This window comes from Nothobranchius furzeri, chromosome 1 (assembly GCF_043380555.1).
Source record: "Nothobranchius furzeri strain GRZ-AD chromosome 1, NfurGRZ-RIMD1, whole genome shotgun sequence".
Lineage (NCBI taxonomy): Eukaryota > Metazoa > Chordata > Actinopteri > Cyprinodontiformes > Nothobranchiidae > Nothobranchius > Nothobranchius furzeri.
The window spans coordinates 103,387,490-103,407,632 of record NC_091741.1 but is presented as its reverse complement, the minus strand read 5'-3'; the positions used below and the strand labels follow the sequence as shown (position 1 = coordinate 103,407,632).

The window sequence follows — 20,143 nt, the reverse complement described above, 5'->3', positions numbered from 1 at the left end:
GCACCATGAGCACAAATATCCCAGCTCTAAAGCTGATCCTCATCTGCGTATGTCATACGTCACGTGACCAGGAAGCAGAAAGTCCATGTGTTGGGAGATCGTTTTGGGCCGCTGCTGTAAAAAAAAGTGAGGCGCAAACCGGAAAAGCTTCTGCCGATCGAATTATGAAAGAACGGATAACGCTCGAAAAGCTCAGATTTTTCCTGATGTAAGAAGTGAGTCTCCTCTTTTTTTGTGGTAGTTTTGGCGTTGACATCATCCTAGCGTGCAACGTTCTGTGACTATTAAAAAACCAGTAAAAACGCTGGCAGTGAAAGGCTTTTCTGATCAGGAAACGGCTGGCAGTGAATGAGTTAAAAGGCCAGCAAACAGCACCAGACATAGCTGCTGTTGCTCTGTTTATGTGTTCCATTTTGGTGAAAAATCAAAAGTATGAAATCTGTTTAATACAGAGTTTTTTCATGTATTAAAACAAACACACAAGCCAGCTTTGATCAGCTACAGCTACAGTGCTAGCTCTAGTCCAGCAGGTGGTGGCATTTTTACCTTATGGTGATCATTCTCTCTCCATTCTTGTCTTTCTGTTTGTCTACATCAATGTGAGCTCCTGTCACGTCTTGGATGGCTGTGATGTTGCACCCGCCTCGGCCCATGATGCGGGACACAACCGAGGCTGGTACAGAGAGCTTCTTTGATCTACAATAAACCAACAGTTAAATGTTTACTTTGGTCTTTTTGATTCACACTCACATTGATTAATGCATATTTACGTAAAGAGGACTATACGTTTTCTTAGTATGTATGTAAAGAATGCATCTATTTTTTCCTTTTAAACATCATAAAAAAGCCATCTCGAAAACACAAGAGTAAAACCAGAGAACAGACCTTCTCACCACCTCTTTCCACCCTTCTTCTCTTTTCTGGCCTCTCTTTGGACTCGTGAGGCTGAGCTTACTGTTGGGCGAGGTGACAGGAAGAGCCATGGTTTTAAATGGCGAAGGCAAAGAGTTGGAGGAGTCGCTTGTATCTGGAGCTCTGAAACAAAAAGGACAGCATTTCTCTCCGATTTTTGTAAAAAAAAAAAAAAAAAAAAAAAAAACACAATGCAATACAACAAAAACACGACCGGGGACTGATGGTCCGCACTAGTACAACTAACTAGTCTGTGAATCAGGGCTAGGCCATCCTGGTCCTTGAGTGGCATTATCCACTTCTCTGCCCCAACACACCTAATTGATTGATTGTTTCACTTGTTCACCAAATTTATCAACTTTAAAAAAAAATCTGTCAATCACCTAACAATTAAAATCAGGTGTGTAACAAGGAAAAACCAGAATGCCTACTCCTGCTGGAAATCATCGAGGACTCACTTCTGCATTGGTTTTGAGATGGACACCATGACCTTATTGTCCACTTTGTTGTCTGTCAGCTGTTGAGAACAGTATCTCTTCTCTGAGCTGGGCAGGAGGGCCTGGGACTGGGCTGCTCCTGAGGAAGGGGCCGAGGAGGAGGAAGAGGTGGAAGATGACGAGGAGGCGGATGAGATGAGATCAGGGAGGTAGTTGAGTTCCTGACTCTTCCCCCCACTGCTGCTGCTCTCGCTGGCACAGTCGGTGCTATCGAGGGGGTCCGAGTCACTGTTCCCCCCTGCCGCTCCCCCGCCGCCACCCCGTGGCTCACCGTGTATCTTGTTCTTGTCAGCTTTGTGCTGTGCAAGTGCAACCTAGAAAGTCCAATATGATCAATATTTAAGTGGATTAAACTTGACTGTTTATCTAAATGCGAAGAAAGCAAAGAAAATGAGGCACAGAGATGCAGCAGCATTCACCTGCGGATCCTGTAATATGATTGGTTCGTTGGGTGCTGAATCCTTAGTCTTGTTCTTTTTGTTCTTACGATTGGTGTTTGGAGTAGTGGCCACAATTCCTCGCTTTTTTCCAAAAACTGTAGTGAAAGTGGTGGAGGTGGCTGAGATACCGATGGTGGTGGTGGTGGTTGCACTGGGAGGTTCAATTGGAACCTCTTTTTCTGAAGAAGAGGACGAATAGAGTTCAAACCAAAGCAAACCATCAAATTCATGATGACAACAATTTCTTTAGCAGTTTTGTGACAAAGAAGCAGAAAAATGGTACCTTCAGCCGAATCCTCCTTTTGCTCAAGCATCTCAGAGGAGTCCTCCTTGGTTTTCTGCCCCTCCTCTTCCTCTTGTTTTCTCTTCTGCTCCTCCTTCTTCTTCTTCCGCTTCTCCTTCCTCTTCTCCCTTTTGGCAGCTAAGGCCTGCTTCTTGCTCTCCTCTCTGGACTGTTGGGCACAAGAGCGCAAAAGCGACAAATAAAAACGTGTTTTCTGGCGTTTTATTTCCAAGGTGCTTTAACATCTCAAGAGTCCAGTAATGACATTACTTTCTCCAAGTCCAACTCCTTGAGGAGGATGCTAGCATTCTTGTTGGCCTCGGCGGCCTGCTGATCTTTTGCTTTGACGATCGTCTCCATACACTGGTGACACCTCTTCAACAGCTCCTGCAAGGAACGACAAAAATCACAGCACTGGTTACATCTGGGTACCTTCCAACTTTGGCAGCGGTGGCTCAGGAGGTAGAGCGGGCAGTCCAGTAAGCTAGCTCATCACCATCAGTATGTGCACTTGTGTGTGAATGGATGAATGATACACTGTGGTGTACAGCGCTCTGGAGTCCTCCGACTCTAAAATGTGCTATACAGGTGTGGGTCATTTATCATTTACAACTTTGCAGACATAACTAACAGGAAATCAACACCTACCTTGTCAGCAATGGTAGCAATATATCTCATGCACTCGATATCCGATGGAAACTGGTTGACCTCCTTCACAAGATACTGCACCACTTTGACATGGCCCTGAAATGTTTAGTACATGTTTTTAGCCGCAAGAAGCTTCATAAAGACCAGCTGACACCACGTGAGGTTTAACGGTCCACGTACTTTACGAAAAGCAGCCATGAGAGGGGTGATTTTGCGGTTGTCTGCAGCATCCACATCAGCATTGGCGTGCACGAGAAGCTGAACCACATCAAAGTGACCGCCATTTGCTGCAAGCCAAAGGGGAGTATTCCCTTTCTTGTTCCGTACGTCAATATGAGAACCCCTAAATCAGAAAGAAGTGTTACTCTAGGAACATAATGAGGCAGGACACAACCTGAAGAGCCCAATCACACTCCTCACCTGTTAATTAGCAGCTCACAGAACTTGTAGTGGCCTTTATCGGCAGCAATAGTTAGGGCAGTGTCTCGGGATGAAGGAACAGGGGGGGCATTGACATCAGCACTTTTGTCCAGCAGGACTCGGCCCACTTCCGCATAACCCCCCGATGCTGCCTCCATAAGAGGAGTGAGGCCAGTCTGTCTCAACAAGGACCCAGTTAGTCACATGACCAGTAGAAAAAAAATAATTAGGGATGCACCAAAATGAAAATTCTTGGCCGAAACCAAAAACCAAAAATTGGGAAACCAAGGTTGAAACCCGTGTAGCGTGGGAAAGGCTTTAATGTCAGACTCAGATGTTCATTAGAGATTGAACGGTCCAGCTTCGTCTGCCCGGAGTTCTGTGTGCTTCTTCATACCAAAACAGTCCCGTTTATTTTTTCTAGCCTCGCCATCTGGAAACATCATTACAAGCTGCCTTTCAGTCCTGTTTAGGCCACAAGGTCCTCCTGAAGACGGAACTTCATAACTTTATTAAAAGAACCTTATTTGGTCTCATACAATTAATTCCTCTCTTTACAGGTAAATTATAACAACAGTTACATTCTAAAATGAATGTTTTATCTAAAGTGATTTAATAGTATCTTGACTGCTTTACAATAATGAATGGTTCATTTTTTAAATGCCTTATTTCAGATCTTAAATACACCAAATGAGTTTATTTGATGATTTAATAACGATTCATTATCAGTTATATCACATATTAATATCAGTATATTAGCAAATGACAGTTACATCACATTTACTTTACATTTTAAGTGAAATAAGCCTTTTTCTACGTTTCTGAGGAAATTAGGTGATATCTGGAGACTCTTGGTAATGCCCAATACATTTTTTGGCATCTAGTTGGTTCAAAATGGGCCTTTAAAAGGTCAGTCACAGGAACTGAAAATCAGTTCTAGCAAGACGCCCAGCCCTTCATGCTAAAGTAACATCTTTTGGTGGATCAAACCAGATCTTTCAATAGAATACTTTTAACTGCAAGAACCATCCTTTTTCAAAATCTAAATTATTTGCTTAAGCAGCAAAACCCAAGGGGTATCTTTTGGCCGTTCATCCGTATTCTAAAAGGGGCTACGACCTTTTGGATTTCAGAGGTCTAATTCCACTCGACAGCCATGTTGAGCCGTCTTTGCCAGACAGCCAGATCGCAGACAACCCCAGCACAAGGGTAAATCGTAGCTCTTCACTGGCGTCGGATGGTTAAGATTAATGTGATACCTCAATACAATTCTGCCAGATAATTTTATAAACCCGGACATCACATTTTTCTAAAACACTTAATTAGCCTCTTAACATCTAAAATCATATTTCATCAGAGTTTCCTCATTGTCTCAGTTATTACCTTAAATCAGCGGCTGCCTAACTTATTTGGCCGCGACCCCCCTCTATGTCCCGATCGTGTCGACTTTGGATCCACCTGCCTGTCGGCGCATCTGACCACTAGATGGTCAAGTGCTGCGTGCTGTCAGTCCATGCGGGAATGTGCACGGTGATGGAAAACTCGTCTCTTTCTTTCACTACTCCTGCCTTAGCTGAAGGTGCTGTATGTGTGGCGTACTTCACAGCAGCATTTAGAGAGACAGGGTATCTGCAGGTTTAAGGGAGCCAAATTTAAGACTTTTTAAAACCTTTTTAAGGCCACTTTGACCAAATTTAAGCTATTTTTTTAAATTTAATTTCTGCTACAATTTCCAGCTATTGCCTGGGACCGGTGCTAACCACGTCGCGAATGTGGGATTAATCATCCAGCTACCATTAAACTTGCACTTCTCCACAGCATGAGCTCCCACTAGCTTAACCAGCTAATGAGCTCATCTAAAAAAGCCCCCTTTCACAACCAACTGAATGTGTACGGTTCCGCTTACGCCAACATCATACACAAAAAATGCTGAAGACCAACTAGAAATTCACAAAAATGAATAAAATAATCTAGTTTATTGGGTCTTTGGTTATTTAAGACCTTTGGAAACTGTATCCTTTGATGAATAATGGTCACTACAGTGGACAGGTACTCAAAATTGATATTTATTTATTTTTTGCTATTAAGCACAGCTGTTGAAGACTTTATTGCATGTGAGCCCCTCCATTTGGGCTTCAGCAAGTCAAGCCAACATATTTCATGTTCAGATTGCACGCTGTCCACTGAGCTGGACATGTAATAAATTATTTGTAAATTAACAAAATGTTACAAAAAATATTTGTTGAAATTTGTTTCACACCTAAAGATGAATGAAAAAAATTGTTTAAAAAATCATGGTTGAAGATTTCATAATTCATGCATCAAAGGGTTAAGGATTATTTGTAATTTTTAAGGATTTTCAAGGCCTTAAATTTGGAAAAGTAAATTTAAGACTTTTTAAGGACCCGCGGATACCCTGGAGAGAAACCGTCTGTGGCGCGGCGTCAGGACAGGCACGTCTGCTGGGGAGCAGTGGGCAGATATGTATGCGCAAAAACGGGTGAGGCGCATAAATAATCAAGACGTCCTCCTCTACAGGTAGCAGACACGAGGGAGGCATCTTTTTCCACATGAAGGAAAGCCAAACAAACAACTATGAAAAAAACGTATTCCTGCAAGATCACATGGCTTGAGGTGAAGTGACTTCTGGCAGAGTATGTTGCTCCCTCCCCCCATCCTACATGTTTGTCACGTGCGCTAATAGTGACAGACGTAGTGGGAATGTAACAGAAGGGGGAGGAAAAGCCAGGCAGATGCAGTATATGTGAAACTGAAAGTTAAAAATGATATTGATATGAATATTCCAGCAGTCTTCATTATAAAACAGCATTATTAAAAGGGGGGGGGGGCTTAAACTTGAAATCAGTACAAATTTACTATTTTTATGACGCAAAGAGCAAGAAACAAAAATGGGGTTCGGCCGACGGGTTTCGGGCAGAAACCGAAAATGCACGTTTGGGTTATTCTCGGCCGAAAACGTGGCAGAATTTTTGGTGCATCCCTAAACAAAAAAGATCTTTATCCAGCTGAAAACCAACTCCTTACCTTAGCACGGTGCTCCACATTAGCCTTACGATCTAGCAGCAAACTGACGACCTCAGCTCGGCCCTGGAAGCAGGCCAGAGTCAGAGCGGTATTTCTGTTGGTCTCGATCTGGGCGTTGATGTCCGAGCCCATGTCCAACAGCAGCTTCACTGCTGGAACATGACCGTTCATAGCCGCCAGCATCAGAGGAGAGATTCCCAGCTTACTGCCAGTCCTGTGTGACACAATTTACAGAAGAGTAAATACAAATTACAGCTGCATGTTTCTGCCCTTTCCAAAAAGGAAATTTATTTGCGGGAAGAATAATAAACATTTGAAAAACAAGAATAAACACAGGACTGTAAATAACAGGACAGGTGCACAAAGCGGTCACCATTTATTAAGGTACTTTGTTGAAAATTTGATTTGGTATTAAAAAACGATGAATGATAAAATATTTTCTTTTAAATTACCACCTAACCACTGCCTGTTCACGTGACAGGATAAATGAGATTTTTGTTCCAATTCGCCCCTTCCAACTATTTTAAGGACATGCCTGGTTACTGCAATGGCTCTGGTGCAAAATATTTGTAGTTTAACTCGTTCACTGCCATTGACGACTAAAGTCGTCATTTGCATTTTTTTACTGTTTGAGCATCAGAACGAGCCCCTGCGCTGAGAGAACAAACATCTCAGCCCTGAAGCCGATCTTCATCCGCATACGTCACAGATCACATGATCAGGAAGCAACACATCCATGTGATAGGAGATCGTTTTGGGCCGTTCCTGTAAAAAAAAAGTGAGGCGCGAACCGGAAAAGCGTCTGCCGATCACAATTCGACAACGGACTATGAAAGAACGGATAACGCTCAAAACACACGGACTCTTCCTGATGTAAGAGGTGAGTCTCCTCTTTGTTTTGGTTGTTTTGGCGTCGACATCATGCTAGCGTGCAACGTTCTGTGACTCTTAAAAAAAACAGTAAAAACGGTGAGAAACGCTGGCAGCAAGTGAGTTAAGACTAGGAGGACTTTAAAAAGGAAACAAATTTATGTGAAATCTGACGGTTTAAACACTTCACACTTTCTAAATTACTTTTTAAAAATAAAAAGAACGTAACAGTAAAACTGAGAAATCAAAGTTGTTTCCTTAAGACCAAACTAGAGAAGCCACACGCTGATCACCTGGAGTTGATCTCAGCTCCAGCGTTGAGGAGAATTTTGATGATGTTGACGTAACCTCCGGACGCAGCCAAGCTGAGAGGCGTGTAGTCTGAAACATTGCGGTGCTCCTTGTTGGCTCCCCGCAACAGCAGCAACTCTACAACCTGTTTAAAACAAGCGATACAAAAGTGAAGCCAAGACAACATTAAAGCACAAGTCTCAGAAAAAATTATTTACCTCCTGACGGCCACCAGAGCAGGCCAGAGAAAGGGGCGTGTCTTTGGTTCTCTCTGACTGAGCTTCAATGTCTCCTCCTTTGTCGAGGAGCACCTCCACCACTCCTACATGACCGGCAGTAGCAGCCAGGATCAAAGGAGTGAACCCTTTTTTATCCCTGTGCTCGATGTTGGCTCCTCGCGCAATCAGGACGGAGACGAGCTCCTCGTGCCCTCCAGCACAGGCGAGGGTCAGAGCTGTGTCATGGTTGCTCTCTGTCTGTGAGGAGAACAGGAAAAAAAAGATGTTTGTGCGTGATCACCTTTATGCTGAGCTACTTTCATATCAACAGGGGGTCTGCTCCTTACATGTGCATCTATGTCAACAGAGGGGTAGAGGGGCAAGACAGAAGGCGGGGAGGTGATGTTAGTAGGCGTCTGCATGAGTGGCTGGGGCGTGGCTGCAGTTGTAGTGTTCAGCATGGGAACGCGGCTGCTCACAGCTGCAACACAGAATTAACAGATTGGACCAATCAGATTCTACAAGATGCATCAGTGGTTAGAAATGTGTGCCAGCAGACACAAACATACCTGCCATGATGTCATCCAGTGTGTCTGTGAGCGTCTGTGCAGGCGAGGCTACCATGAGCCCATCTGGGGCCGACTGAGGTATCGTTCCCGGGCCCAACCCAAGGAGCTGCTGGCCCTGCTGCCCCACCAGTACCCTCTGCAGCTCAGGGCTGGTGCTTCCCTGGTAGTCTGTGGCATTGTATTCAGGCAGGGGCTGGATGGGGACAAAGGCAGCCTGGAGAGACGAAGGAGGAGGCTGAGGAGTTGCCTGAGGTGGAGGAGGAAGAGGAGGCTGCTGGGGCCCGTCCCTGTGGAGGATTGTGCCCACCTGAGGAAGCTTGTGATAATCGTCTTCTTCTTTATCTGCGTCTTCATCAGAGCCCTCTTCTTCGTCATCCTCATCCTCATCCTCTTCCTGAAAACAAACAGGAAGCACTTTAAGTGTTTGGGATATTTAAGAATTAGGACTTACAGAAACAGAAACATGGTGACTAGATCATACCTCTTCCTCTTCTCCTGGTTGCTCCTCTTGCTCCTCGTCTTTGCTGGCCTCTTTAATCGTCTCAGAGCCAGTAAGTACTTGACCACCCGATGTTATTGGCCGAGGTCCCGGAACCGTAGTACTCCCAGGACCTGGACCCGGACCTTGGCTCTGCCCCGCCTCCTGGTCTTCTTTTAAGCCCTTTGCCTCCATGTACTCTTTGGTGAACTGTTGCTGTGTTTTTAACTGCAGCTGGCGCTCCACCTTCTGCAGCTCTTTCAAAATTTTCTTCTTCTTCTGCACCTAAAAGAGACAATAGCCTCATCCTTAGGTATTTAATACAGATTTAAGTTCTCAAAAAAGCTGAAAGGGAAAATTATCTCGTGAGAAAGAATCGTAAGTGGCTGAAGAATCACACCTGCTCTTCTCGACTCTTTTTCAGTTCTTCAATCTTGTCTTTGGTAAGCGGCTCCCCCTGAATGAGCTCTAGCGACTGTAGCTGAGCTTTCTCGATGTCGCTTATTCTCTGGCCCAGCTCGTTCAGCTTCCCCTCCGTCTCCTCCACTATGCACTCTAAAGGCTGGCACATGTGGAAGGGTGGCAGAGGCTCAGCTTCAGGGCTCCAACCAACAACACTGGGGCCGCCGGGCTGAAGGGCCGACTGTCTTTGTTTGGACGCACCTCAATCAGAAACAAAAAGGATCGAGGTAAATGCACAATATAATACCAGCTGTGCCGGGATCTCACCGGGCTGAGACTGTTGTCAACAACATACTAATGGCATTCGGGAGGAAATATCCAAAATGTCTCAAAATTATTGCTAAGATCTTCATTTTCCTCACGTTGCCTGAAGTTTCACGATAATAGTGCCATTCTACAGCAGCTAAAAATAGGTTGCAACGTATTGTCACAATGCATTGTGTGATGCAACCCTAGACAAACGTGTTTTTTGCGTGAGTGCCTATGGGTCTGAGTTGCTCTGCTCATCTCAAAGTTGTAGTTTCGTCTCCTAAAGGTGTTCAAATGGGGAGGAACCGCGCACCGCTGTTGGGGGAGGTGATAATTGGACTTAAGGTACCCATGTTGGATGTCAGAGGGTACAATTAGTCTTTTTTCCAGAACTGTATACAGTTCATAACAACATGAAACAGCTGAAAGGGGAAACAGATCCAACTAAGGGCAAAGCAAAGAAGCGGTATTATTTATGTGGAAAAGTGATTTTCACAGTGTGGAGCAGAAAATGGACAAACAAAGCGCTGTACAACCAATAAAATGTACCACAATAGGACAGACATATAACCATTTAAAATACAATAAGAAATCCGTTTAAAATACCATACAAAATCCTGAGTGCAAGTTCGCAATCCATATCCGGCCTACTTCCCCCAACATCAATGTCCAAACGCCAGCGAGAACAGATGTGTTTCTAGTCTGCTTTTAAAGGTTTCCAATGATTTGGCCTACTTTACATCAGCTGGCAACTCATTCCAGAGACTTGGTCCAAGTACTGAAAAGGCACGACTCCCACGAGACGTCAGGCTGTACCTGGGCACAGTTATGGGCCATTCCCATCTGTACCGGGTCGGCCCGGGCTGGGTAGCGTAGGTTGTTTACATATCTGGGTGGCCTGGTATTTTTCCGGGCCAACCAAGGCTCATTCTCAGTCCTCTTCTCGAGGGGGTCTGCTTCAGGCCGACCAGGGCCAACACACCCACTGCTGACAGCAAATTCACACCTTCCATTAGAGCAAGCCTCTGATTGGTGGGTAGAATCAGCCCACATGGGCTTAAGGCAAGGATGTGTGGAATCAACCGGGCCAGGCTGGGGCCGACTGGGGCTACCCGGCCCGGGCCGACCCGGTACAGATGGGAATGGCCCATTAGTAGTCTCTGGTCAGCTGACCTAAGGGAACGCACCGGGACATGTTGGTGGATGATTTCAGAGAGATAGTTAGGAGCCCCTGAGTTTAACGCCTTAAACACAAACAGGATGACCTTAAACCTGATGCGATAAAAGACAGGGAGCCAAAGCAAGGCACGTAGGACTGGTGTAATATGTTCAGACCTCCTGGTACATGTTAACAACCACGCAGCCGAGTTCTGAACCGCCTGGAGTCGTGCTATTGGAGCTTGCCTAAGCCCCGCATAAAGCGAGTTGCAATAATCCAGCCTGCAGGTAACAAAGGCATGGATTACAGTTTCCAAATGACTGTGTGACAGAAAAGGCTTAATTTTCGCTCTGCGGCGTAGAAGAAAAAAGCAAGATCTCACAATTCCGTTCACTTGAGCATCAAATCTGAGCTCTGCTTCCAGTTTTACCCCTAAGTTAGTGACCACCGCCTTCTGATGCGGTGCCAGAGTGGAAAAATCAGGCACTGGTGGGGATGAGCTACGATGTAGCCACAGCTGCCTTGGGGCGCTCCGACAGAGGCGAGGCTGCCGAGCACAGGCGCCACCAGTCCCTCCAACCACCACAAGCGGGCAAGGTGAGTTAAGTGTCTTGCCCAAGGACACAACGACAGCGACAGGCTGAGCGGGGCTCGAACCTGCAACCTTCCCATTACAGGGCGAGCACTTAACTCCTGTGCCACCGTCGCCCACATAAATGACCCACCACTTGTATAGCACCTTTTAGAGTCAGATGACTCTAAAGCACTTTACACTACAGTGTATCATTCATCCACTCACGCACACATTCACACACTGATGGTGATGAGCTGTAGCCACAGCTGCCCTGGGGCACACTGACAGAGGCGAGGCTTTTGAGCACAGGTGCAGACGGGGTTACGTGTCTTGCCCAAGGACACAACAGCAGCATTCGCCGTTAGGAGTCGGGGTTGAACCTACAACCTTCCAACTACTCAACAATCCGCTCTACCTCCTGAGCTACTGCTGCCCATATGACAAGCCAATAATAGCAACGCTCTCAGAAGTTTGCGTTATCCATCTGAGTAAATGAATGGGTCTAGCTGAACATCTCGACCTAACAGCATCCAAATGTGGATGAAAAAGCCTTTTGACCAGAGATGGGTGGTATGTAAAAGGTAGCAACACATAACAGAGGCTAGTCAAGGGTATTGTAATGAAATGTAACTCCTTTTCAAGAGTTTTTAAGACCTTCTAAAATAAAATTGACTTTATCGCAATGAACTAATTAACTATTAAACACTCACATATTCTTTTTAAATACAGCATTGCAGGACAGCAATGCTGTAGTAATGGTAAGTAAAGCCATGTGGTGCAGAAAGACAAGCTAACAGCTGGCATAAAGAACACAATATGATTTTATTAGTTTATTTTTCATACCAGCAAACTCAGAGGGTGTGAAAAAGTTGACAACTACACCCCTGAGACGTTTCGTCACACTTGCACGTCCGCTGTGACGTTAATTGTAGAATACGCGGTTTAAAAAATTAATTTCTTCCATAACAATTCCAGAGTTGTCACTGCACTGGTCTGGATCGCTTTTCGTGTTAAATTTTTCGAGTCATGAAGTGTGAGAAATATGAGACAACTTGCAGAGGAGTTGGTGACCAAAACTAAAAAGAGAACTAAATGCATACTCGACATTAGCTAAAAATAGATCATGATGCAGAGCTGGACGACATAAAAAAATATATCAATAAATTACTTCATATTGATCAATATCAATAATTATTGATAACTATAAAAATGTAGCTAATATATTTTAGGTGCAGCCCTGACCATTTTGTGTCATTACTTTATGGTAAAGCAAGTTGGTTTTGTCATTGTCCATCGTCCACCTGAGATGGACTTGGTTTATTGATTCTCTACAAATTTTTCTAACTATAGTTGTTTATTTATTCTCAGACTTGTAAAAAAATATATATATTGCCACACTGGTAAACTACTGTAATGTTTGTTTCAGGACAATTTCCTTCGCCTCTCCTTGCTGCAACATCTCAAATCGCATGTTGTCTGTTTAAACGGGTGGGCTTGGTGACAGAGCATGCTTGGGTCTGTGATTTTGATTGGTTCAGATTAAGTAATGACTCTAGTATTAAACTACACGAAAAGCTATAATGAAAAAAGAAATTTTTTTTATTGAACCCATTTTTGACAAGTTTATCAATAGATATATATTGTTATTGAATTATTGTCCAACCCTATCATGATGCTTTCTGGGATGTAGCCCTACACAAACAAATGTGCATTTTGCATGAGTGCCTATGAGTCTGAGTCGTTTTACTTTTCTCAAAGTTGTAGTTTCGTCTCAAGGATGATCAAATAGGAAGGAACATTGCACCACTGCTGAGGGTTTTGCAAATCTGACTCTATACCCATATTGGATGTCTTTTTTTAATCCATTCTCCAAAGCTGGGTAAGGTCTGTAACAATATGAAACGGCTAGTAAGGCAACGGGGCCAAGCTAAAGACAGACAAAGCAAAGCAGTGGCAGTACTGATATGAAAGAGCTAATTTTCACAATGCGAAGCAGATAAAGGAGAGAACATGTATCTGTTGCATACATTTTGTCAGTGGGAAAGGTCCTACGACAGAGAATGACGAGCCGATACTAGCAACGCTCACAGATGCGGAGTTCTCCAGAAGGCAGCGGTGTAAAAGGAGAAGTCCAACTGAGCATCTCGACCAAACAGTATCCAAAGGTGGATGAGAAAAGCTTTTGACCAGAGGTGGGTGGTATGTAAAATGTAGCGACACAAATAATTGCATAAGAGTAAAAAATATGTTTTTAAAAAGCACTTAGAGAAATATTTTTTGAGCACTGTGAGTAACGAGCAACTAATTGAGCATAAACGTTAAAAAAAATTTCTGTTGATTTGGTTTATCGACAGAGAGCTTGTTTTAACACAAGCGTTCTGTGTTTGTTTTCACTGGAAAATGCAGTTTGTTTAGAATTAGCACACAGCAGCCCCTCCACGGTGACTTCAACTATGCCATTAGACACTTGTAACTAAACAGCAGCCAGTTCAGTGTGATTCCAACTAGAAACTTGTGATTCCATTAGTAAAAGCTAGATTTATAAACATACTAATTAAGAGACATAGCCAGTTTACCTATGCTGGAGACAGGTGGGGGTGTGGCGATGATGTTTGATGGGGCTCTGTCAGGTTCTTGAGGGGGCACTACCATAGCAAGAGCTTGGAATGGGACACGAGGGACCTGTAATAACAGAAGGTACGTTGGGTGGAAGGAAATAAAAATGGATACCTTTTACTAAAAGCATATGATCTTTTTATTAAATCGTCTACCTGAGATGGATCTTGTGATGGAGGTGTGAGCTGGGAAAGGTCAGGGGCCGGAACAGACAGGATGTTGTTGGGGTAGTCCAACAAGTAAGACACCACATTAGTGTGGCCACCTTTAGCAGCTTCTATCAACATGGTAGACCCGTCCTACAGAGAGAAAACGTCATTTAGCTTTCATCACACAAACAGAAATGCACATAAAGCGTTAAACGGAGAAGGGTGTCGAGTACTTTGAGTCTGTGTGTAGGATCTGCCCCATGTGCCAACAACAACTCCACGACAGCCAGATGCCCCCCAGCACAAGCCAGGGACACCACAGTGTGATCGTTATTGGCAGTAGCTCTGTTCACATTAGCACCTAAAAGCAAAAGTACAAACAGAAACATGAAAACATAGTTGTATTCTGTAAAAGATTCAGTTGAAATCGTAATTACAGTCAATCGCCAACAGGCAGTGAAGGTGTTCACAACAGTGACCAAAACTCTGCTGTCCTTCATCACTGAAGGAATAAGCAGATAACTGCCTTAGAAAGAACGCACGCACACACACAATCTTGTATCTCTATCCATATTAGGACTTTTTATTGACTTCCATTCATTTTAATAACTGCATTTATGCCTAACCCAAACCCTAACCATGATCAGCATATTCCTAAATTTAACTGCAACAAAAACTCTATTCACACCTTATGTGTAAACCTCAGCCCTAAGCCTGAAACAGAGAGTCCACCGTATTAGGACCAGGTTTAGGTCCTAACACGGACCCTCCGTCTTCAGAAGTATGGTGAATATGCCATTTCTGGTCCTAAGTAGGATAGCTGAACAAGTACAAACACAGACACATGCACACACCATTTTTATATTTGATGTCTGAGTGGGAAACACACCTTTGCTGATGAGGAACTGGACAGTACAAAGATGTCCGGCCCTCGCTGCCTTCATCAGGGGTGTCCTACCGCCTTCAGACTCATGCTCCTGGAGAACAAACACACATGCGCCTTCATAGCAAAAGTCACACAAAACTTTTAACATTTAAAAAGGTTGTCATTTTTCAAGCCATTTCTCCACATAATCTACCTTAACTATCCAACATCAACACACACAAAGAAAGAGACTGAGGGGATCTAAAGTATACCAAATTGGCGCCAGCCTGCAGCAGCAAATCCGCCACATCGGTGTGTCCGTTCTCACACGCGTAAGTCAGCGCTGTGTCACCCGTTGCTGTAGTGGCGTGAACGTTTGCTCCTGGAAAGGAGATCAAGCCAGTTCCAGTTAAGTGCCTAGACAGGCTTTCCTATGGCAGCTAGTTTTCTCCAGTGCTCACCTGCAGTCAGTAGGTATCTGACCAAATCCAGATGGCCTTCCTGTGCAGCCTCCATTAGAGGAGTGGAGCAGCCTAACTCGATGTCAGCCCCTGCCTTAATCAGGAAGTCGGCCACTTCTAGGAAGCCTCCACAACATGCCAGTGTCAAAGCCGTCTCCTGGGTCTCCTCTGTCTGGGCATTGATGTTCGCACCTGGAGAACAGGACAAAAAATGTTAGCAGCTCATGAATGGGTTTAATCACTTAAAACATAATGTAAACACATCAACACATGTTCAAACCCAACTCTATTCTACAACTCCTACTCAAAGATTTTATTCCACAAATCAGTGTTGTTTTCATCAACGATAACATAATAATTTCGTTGATGCCCCTTTTCTCATAAAAAAATAAAATGAGACGCTGACGAGCTAAAAATTACGATTTGGTGACAAAACATGACGAGACATGCGTGCGTTTTAATTGACGAGGCAAAAATTTGGCTCAAAATGCACATTTTTGCCAGTCTTACTAAAGCTAAAAGTAATAGTGCTGCAGCTGTGTTCCATGTGTCCCACTGGCATGCAGCGGCAGTGCATATTCTGCTTAACACAGCCATGCTGTGACACCAAGTTGGAGGCCTGATAACTCAAATAATAATTAAATGAAAGGGGTGGTACACTCATTTAATCAATACAATTGTAGTAGTAGGAATGAATGCCCTGTAAGTCATAATCTGGGTACAAAAAGCCCTGGTGCATCTGTTTCAGGTTCTAGACGATTGTCAGAGAGCTTCAGAAAGCAGGACTTGAAGGTTTATTTCCTGAGATTTGGACATCTCACCTCTGATTGGCTAACTCTACCACTGACTGTTTACTTTCCAACACTGATGTTTTATCTCCACAAATAACACAAGCCTGATGACGTTTTGCTGTGTAGTGGAGTTGCTAGTGATAATAGTTAACTTCTACTAGGCCAAGAGGTTCTTCACTCTTTTCTGGATGCTAAACCAACAACAGCCTTTCCCGTCTTCAGTCAAGATGGGTGAGTCCATGAATGTTAAGTGGCAGTGTGACGTAGATCTGTCAGGCTTTTCAAATCCTAGAGTTTCACCATCTATTTTCTATCGGAAGCTAATGCAGGAGATAGGTTTAGGAGACTCATTTACATGTTCTGCCTGCATGAAAAACCCAGAGTGATGATTATAATCAGAAATAACCATTAAAAACGAGTTTTCAGTGAACCACACCTTTAAACAAACTATTTTTAATTTTTATTTAAATATTGTGTAGAATACTCTGTATGTTCCCCAAGTGTCCACTCTGTTAAGCATAGAAATCTACAATTTTCTGTTGTGAAAATCTACTGAATGATGCAAAAATCTGTATCAATAAATTCATTATATACAGTATGTTGATTATCAATAAAGTAGAAAATGATGCCACTATTTTGGGGATTTTGTTAACTCTCTGAATCCTGCTGGTTCGTCTTTGAATACGACGCCCCCAGGCTTTTAATAGAAGTATTTTCTTCAGTTGGTCCTTGGGTTCCATTTTTGGGTCATTATTTTGCTGTAGGATGAACCCCTGACCAACTAGCTGCATACCAGACGTTACTGCATGGTGCTGGGGAATGCTATGGTAGCTGTTTTGGTTCAGAGTGCCTCTCATTCTGTACAAGTCACCAACCCTGGATCCAACAAAATAGCCCAAGACCATCACACTTCCTCCTCCATGTTTGACACACACTGTGGAACCATCCTTTCACCTACTCGATGGCATGCTAAGATCCTGCGTGATGAACCGAAGATTTCTAATTTGGATTCATCAGTCCATAATACCTTCTTCCAGTCTTCAGTAGTCCAATGGCAGTGTTTCACAGCCCAGGCAAATCTCTTCATCTTATTTTGACGTGTTAGCAGTAGCTTTCTTGCTGCAACTTGTCCTGTCAAACCTGCAACTTGGTCTTTTCTTCACAGTTGAAACTGGGACTTGCTTACTACGACCACTAATAAGCTGTGCTTGAAGCTGTTGTCCTGTGAGCCGCCTATCATGCAAGCTGTTAACTCTCAGAAACTTGTCCTCTGATGCAGTTGTGGCTTTGGGTCTGCCAGACCTCTTCCTGTCAGAGTTTGTCCCAGTTTCTGAGTGCCTTTCGATGGTGAAGGAAACTCTACTCACTGACACCTTGACTTTCTTTGCAATTTCTCTGTAGGAAAGACTCACATTTTTAAGTTTTATGATGGTCTGTCTCTTCCATTGTTAATTGCCTTTTTCTCGCCATTTTTGTAGCAACACACTATTATCTGCAGGACAACTGATGCTCACGAGGGTATGGTACCACAGTATCGTTGGTGTGTTCATACTGTGTTTAGTTTCCAATTCCATTTTTGGTTCTTTTTAAAACACAGGAAAGGTTTTTCTTTACCCTGCTAACATTTCGTTTGCCAACTGCAAAACATCCACAGAGCTGACGCTGATGGTGGCGTCACTTCCTACTCTGTTTATCCGCGGGCAGCAGAGGACGTTGTCGCCCTCTGCTGCCCGCTCTCCCCTCTCCGATGATGCAGTCCCATGCACAATCCAATGTGTAGACCCCATTGTCTCTGTTCATAGTCTTGCATCCACGTCTTCTTATCTCTATAGCTTCTTTTATCCATCTTTTGTATTTGTTGTTCGGTGTTTATGATCCTTGTGTTGTTCCAGTCCATTATATGGTTTTCTCTCGTGCAGTGATCTCTTACGGCTGACTTTATTGTGCTTTCTGTTTATTTTGCTGCTCTTGTGTGTTTTCGACTTGTTTCTTTCTCACACTCCTTTCTATGTTCTATTTTTCGTGTGTTGAGTTGGCGTCCGGTTTCTCCTATGTATGTTTTATTGCAGCGTTTGCATGGGATTTTGTAAATGACTCCACATTTAAGTCCAGCTGGTATCTTGTCTTTTGGGTGCACTAGTCTGTTTCTAACTGTTGTGTATGGTTTTGTTGGTGTGTTTATGTTGTGTTTTTTCATTGTTGCTCTTATTTTTTCTGTTATGCCTTTGATGTATGGTAAGGTCACTGGTTTTGGTTCTTGTCTTTCTGGGTTTCTGGTTCCTTGCTTAGGTTGTTCTTTTCTTTCGGTTGTTGTTTTTTGTTTTCCTTCGTTTCATTTGATATCCATTGTGGTGGTGAATAGAGCCAAAAATGTTAGCATTGTGTCGATGTCCCAATATTTATGGACCTGACTGTATGTCTATGGTTTTTTGGGTTGGTGTTTTTGTGAACAAGGATGTGACGTCATGTGAGATGAGTATGCCGTTATTTTCTATTGTAGTCTTTTTTAGTTCTTTTGCCAGTTCTATACTATTTTTGCAGTGTTGATCTGTGTTACCTAATAACGGGCTTAAGATTTTGCTGATTTCTTTTGCCATGCTAAATGTTGGTGTACCTATGCTGTCTACTATTGGTCTAAGTGGGGTGTATTGTTTGTGTATTTTTGGAGTTCCATAGATTATTGGTATTATGTTTGCTGTAGGAATCCAGTGTTTGCACATTTTTTCTGTTATTTTGCCTTTTTCTTGTAGTGGCTTCAGTAATTTTTCCATGTTTTCTTAATGCTTTCCACAGTATGTTTCAACACTGTTTTTATGCAGACAGAGGGGGTTGTAAGTAATCCAGAAAAGTTGGAACAACTGTGGGAATTAGTAGCACCAGCTTTCAAGGCTTGATCAACCTCCATTGCTGCAGAACAACTGTGTTCCCTGAAACAGTCCTTTTTATATAATTCTGAAATGTACATTATTTTTTTGTTTTGAGTAAGCTTACCCTTTTTTTAACCTCTGGCAGTTCACCTCTTAACTTTGTTCCATTTCAAGCTATTCATTAGCTTGAATGACAAACTGCAATAAAAAACTTGGGGCGTTCTAAAACTTTTGACTGGTAGTGTATACAGGGTATCTGCAGGTTTAAGGGTGCCAAATTTAAGACTTTTTAAGACCTTTTTTAAGGCCACTTTGACCAAATTTAAGCTATTTTTAAACTAAATTTAAGCTATAATTTCCAGCTATTGCCAGGAACCGGTGCTAACCACGTCGCAAACGTGGGATTAGCCATCCAGTAGCCATTAAACTTGCACTTCCCCATGGCGCAAGCTCCCACTAGCTTAACCAGCTAATGTGCTCATCTAAAAATAGCCCCCTTTCGCAACCAACTGAACGTGTACGGTTCCGCTTACGCCAACATCACACACAAAAAATGCTGAACACCAACTAGAAATTCACGAAAATGACAAAAATAAAAGAATCTTGTTTATTGGGTCTTTGGTAATTTAAGACCTTTGGAAACTGTATTTAAGGATTATTTGTCATTTTTAAGGAGTTTTAAGGCCTTAAATTTGGAAAAGCAAATTTAAGACTTTTTAAGGACCTGCGGATACCCTGGTATATGTGTGAACTACAAATGAATTTGTTAAATACTCCATGGAATTTTTTGTAAAACTAAAAACAAATCTTTTGTCATCTTAAGTTTTTTTTTTTTTTTGCTTTAGTCGACTAAAACTAAAATGCATTTTCATCCAAAAGACAAACTATAACTAAGGTGGCTGCCAAAAACAACACCGTCTCAAATGTGAGTAGAAAGCTTTCCCACCTTGAGCGAGCAGCAGCGCTACCATCTCCTCGTGGCCTTCTCTTGCTGCCTCCATCAGGGGAGTATAACCCTCATCATTAACCTGGACACAGACAGTGTGAGGATGAATCAAGACAAAACGACCCTGTGGTGTGGAAAGGTGTTTGATTTGTGCCTGTTTTACACAGAATGAGGATAAACATTTTCCTGTCACTTCAGTAATTTTTAAACCATTATCAGAAATAAATCCAAGCAGCTATTATTCTGGTCTTTCACTCAGTGCAAAGCCGGGCGAACGCTGTGCACCTTTTTCACATCTCAAACCATAAGACTTCCTCACAGAGCAAAGCTCAC

General features: G+C 43.2%; 1 protein-coding gene across 8 annotated transcripts in view; it reads right to left on the bottom strand.

Moving 5' to 3' along the window:
- ankhd1 (ankyrin repeat and KH domain containing 1) overlaps positions 1–20,143 on the bottom strand; it is a 61,831-nt gene that overhangs the window by 4,702 nt on the left and 36,986 nt on the right. For 7 of the 8 annotated variants that reach the window (XM_015969684.3, XM_070552778.1, XM_015969853.3 and 4 more), the window contains exons 9-31: positions 19,811–19,892; positions 15,207–15,398; positions 15,018–15,127; positions 14,770–14,857; positions 14,114–14,241; positions 13,887–14,030; positions 13,692–13,797; positions 9,072–9,334; positions 8,675–8,956; positions 8,194–8,587; positions 7,972–8,105; positions 7,625–7,882; positions 7,409–7,551; positions 6,246–6,459; positions 3,201–3,376; positions 2,961–3,123; positions 2,781–2,876; positions 2,403–2,519; positions 2,133–2,301; positions 1,829–2,028; positions 1,371–1,723; positions 886–1,035; positions 547–696 (exon numbers count right to left, since the gene is read on the bottom strand). In XM_015969684.3, the coding sequence (XP_015825170.3) occupies positions 547–696; positions 886–1,035; positions 1,371–1,723; positions 1,829–2,028; positions 2,133–2,301; positions 2,403–2,519; positions 2,781–2,876; positions 2,961–3,123; positions 3,201–3,376; positions 6,246–6,459; positions 7,409–7,551; positions 7,625–7,882; positions 7,972–8,105; positions 8,194–8,587; positions 8,675–8,956; positions 9,072–9,334; positions 13,692–13,797; positions 13,887–14,030; positions 14,114–14,241; positions 14,770–14,857; positions 15,018–15,127; positions 15,207–15,398; positions 19,811–19,892 (4,112 nt within the window). The remainder of the gene's footprint in view (positions 1–546; positions 697–885; positions 1,036–1,370; positions 1,724–1,828; positions 2,029–2,132; positions 2,302–2,402; positions 2,520–2,780; positions 2,877–2,960; positions 3,124–3,200; positions 3,377–6,245; positions 6,460–7,408; positions 7,552–7,624; positions 7,883–7,971; positions 8,106–8,193; positions 8,588–8,674; positions 8,957–9,071; positions 9,335–13,691; positions 13,798–13,886; positions 14,031–14,113; positions 14,242–14,769; positions 14,858–15,017; positions 15,128–15,206; positions 15,399–19,810; positions 19,893–20,143) is intronic. The other variant, XM_070552799.1, reaches the window with a different exon arrangement.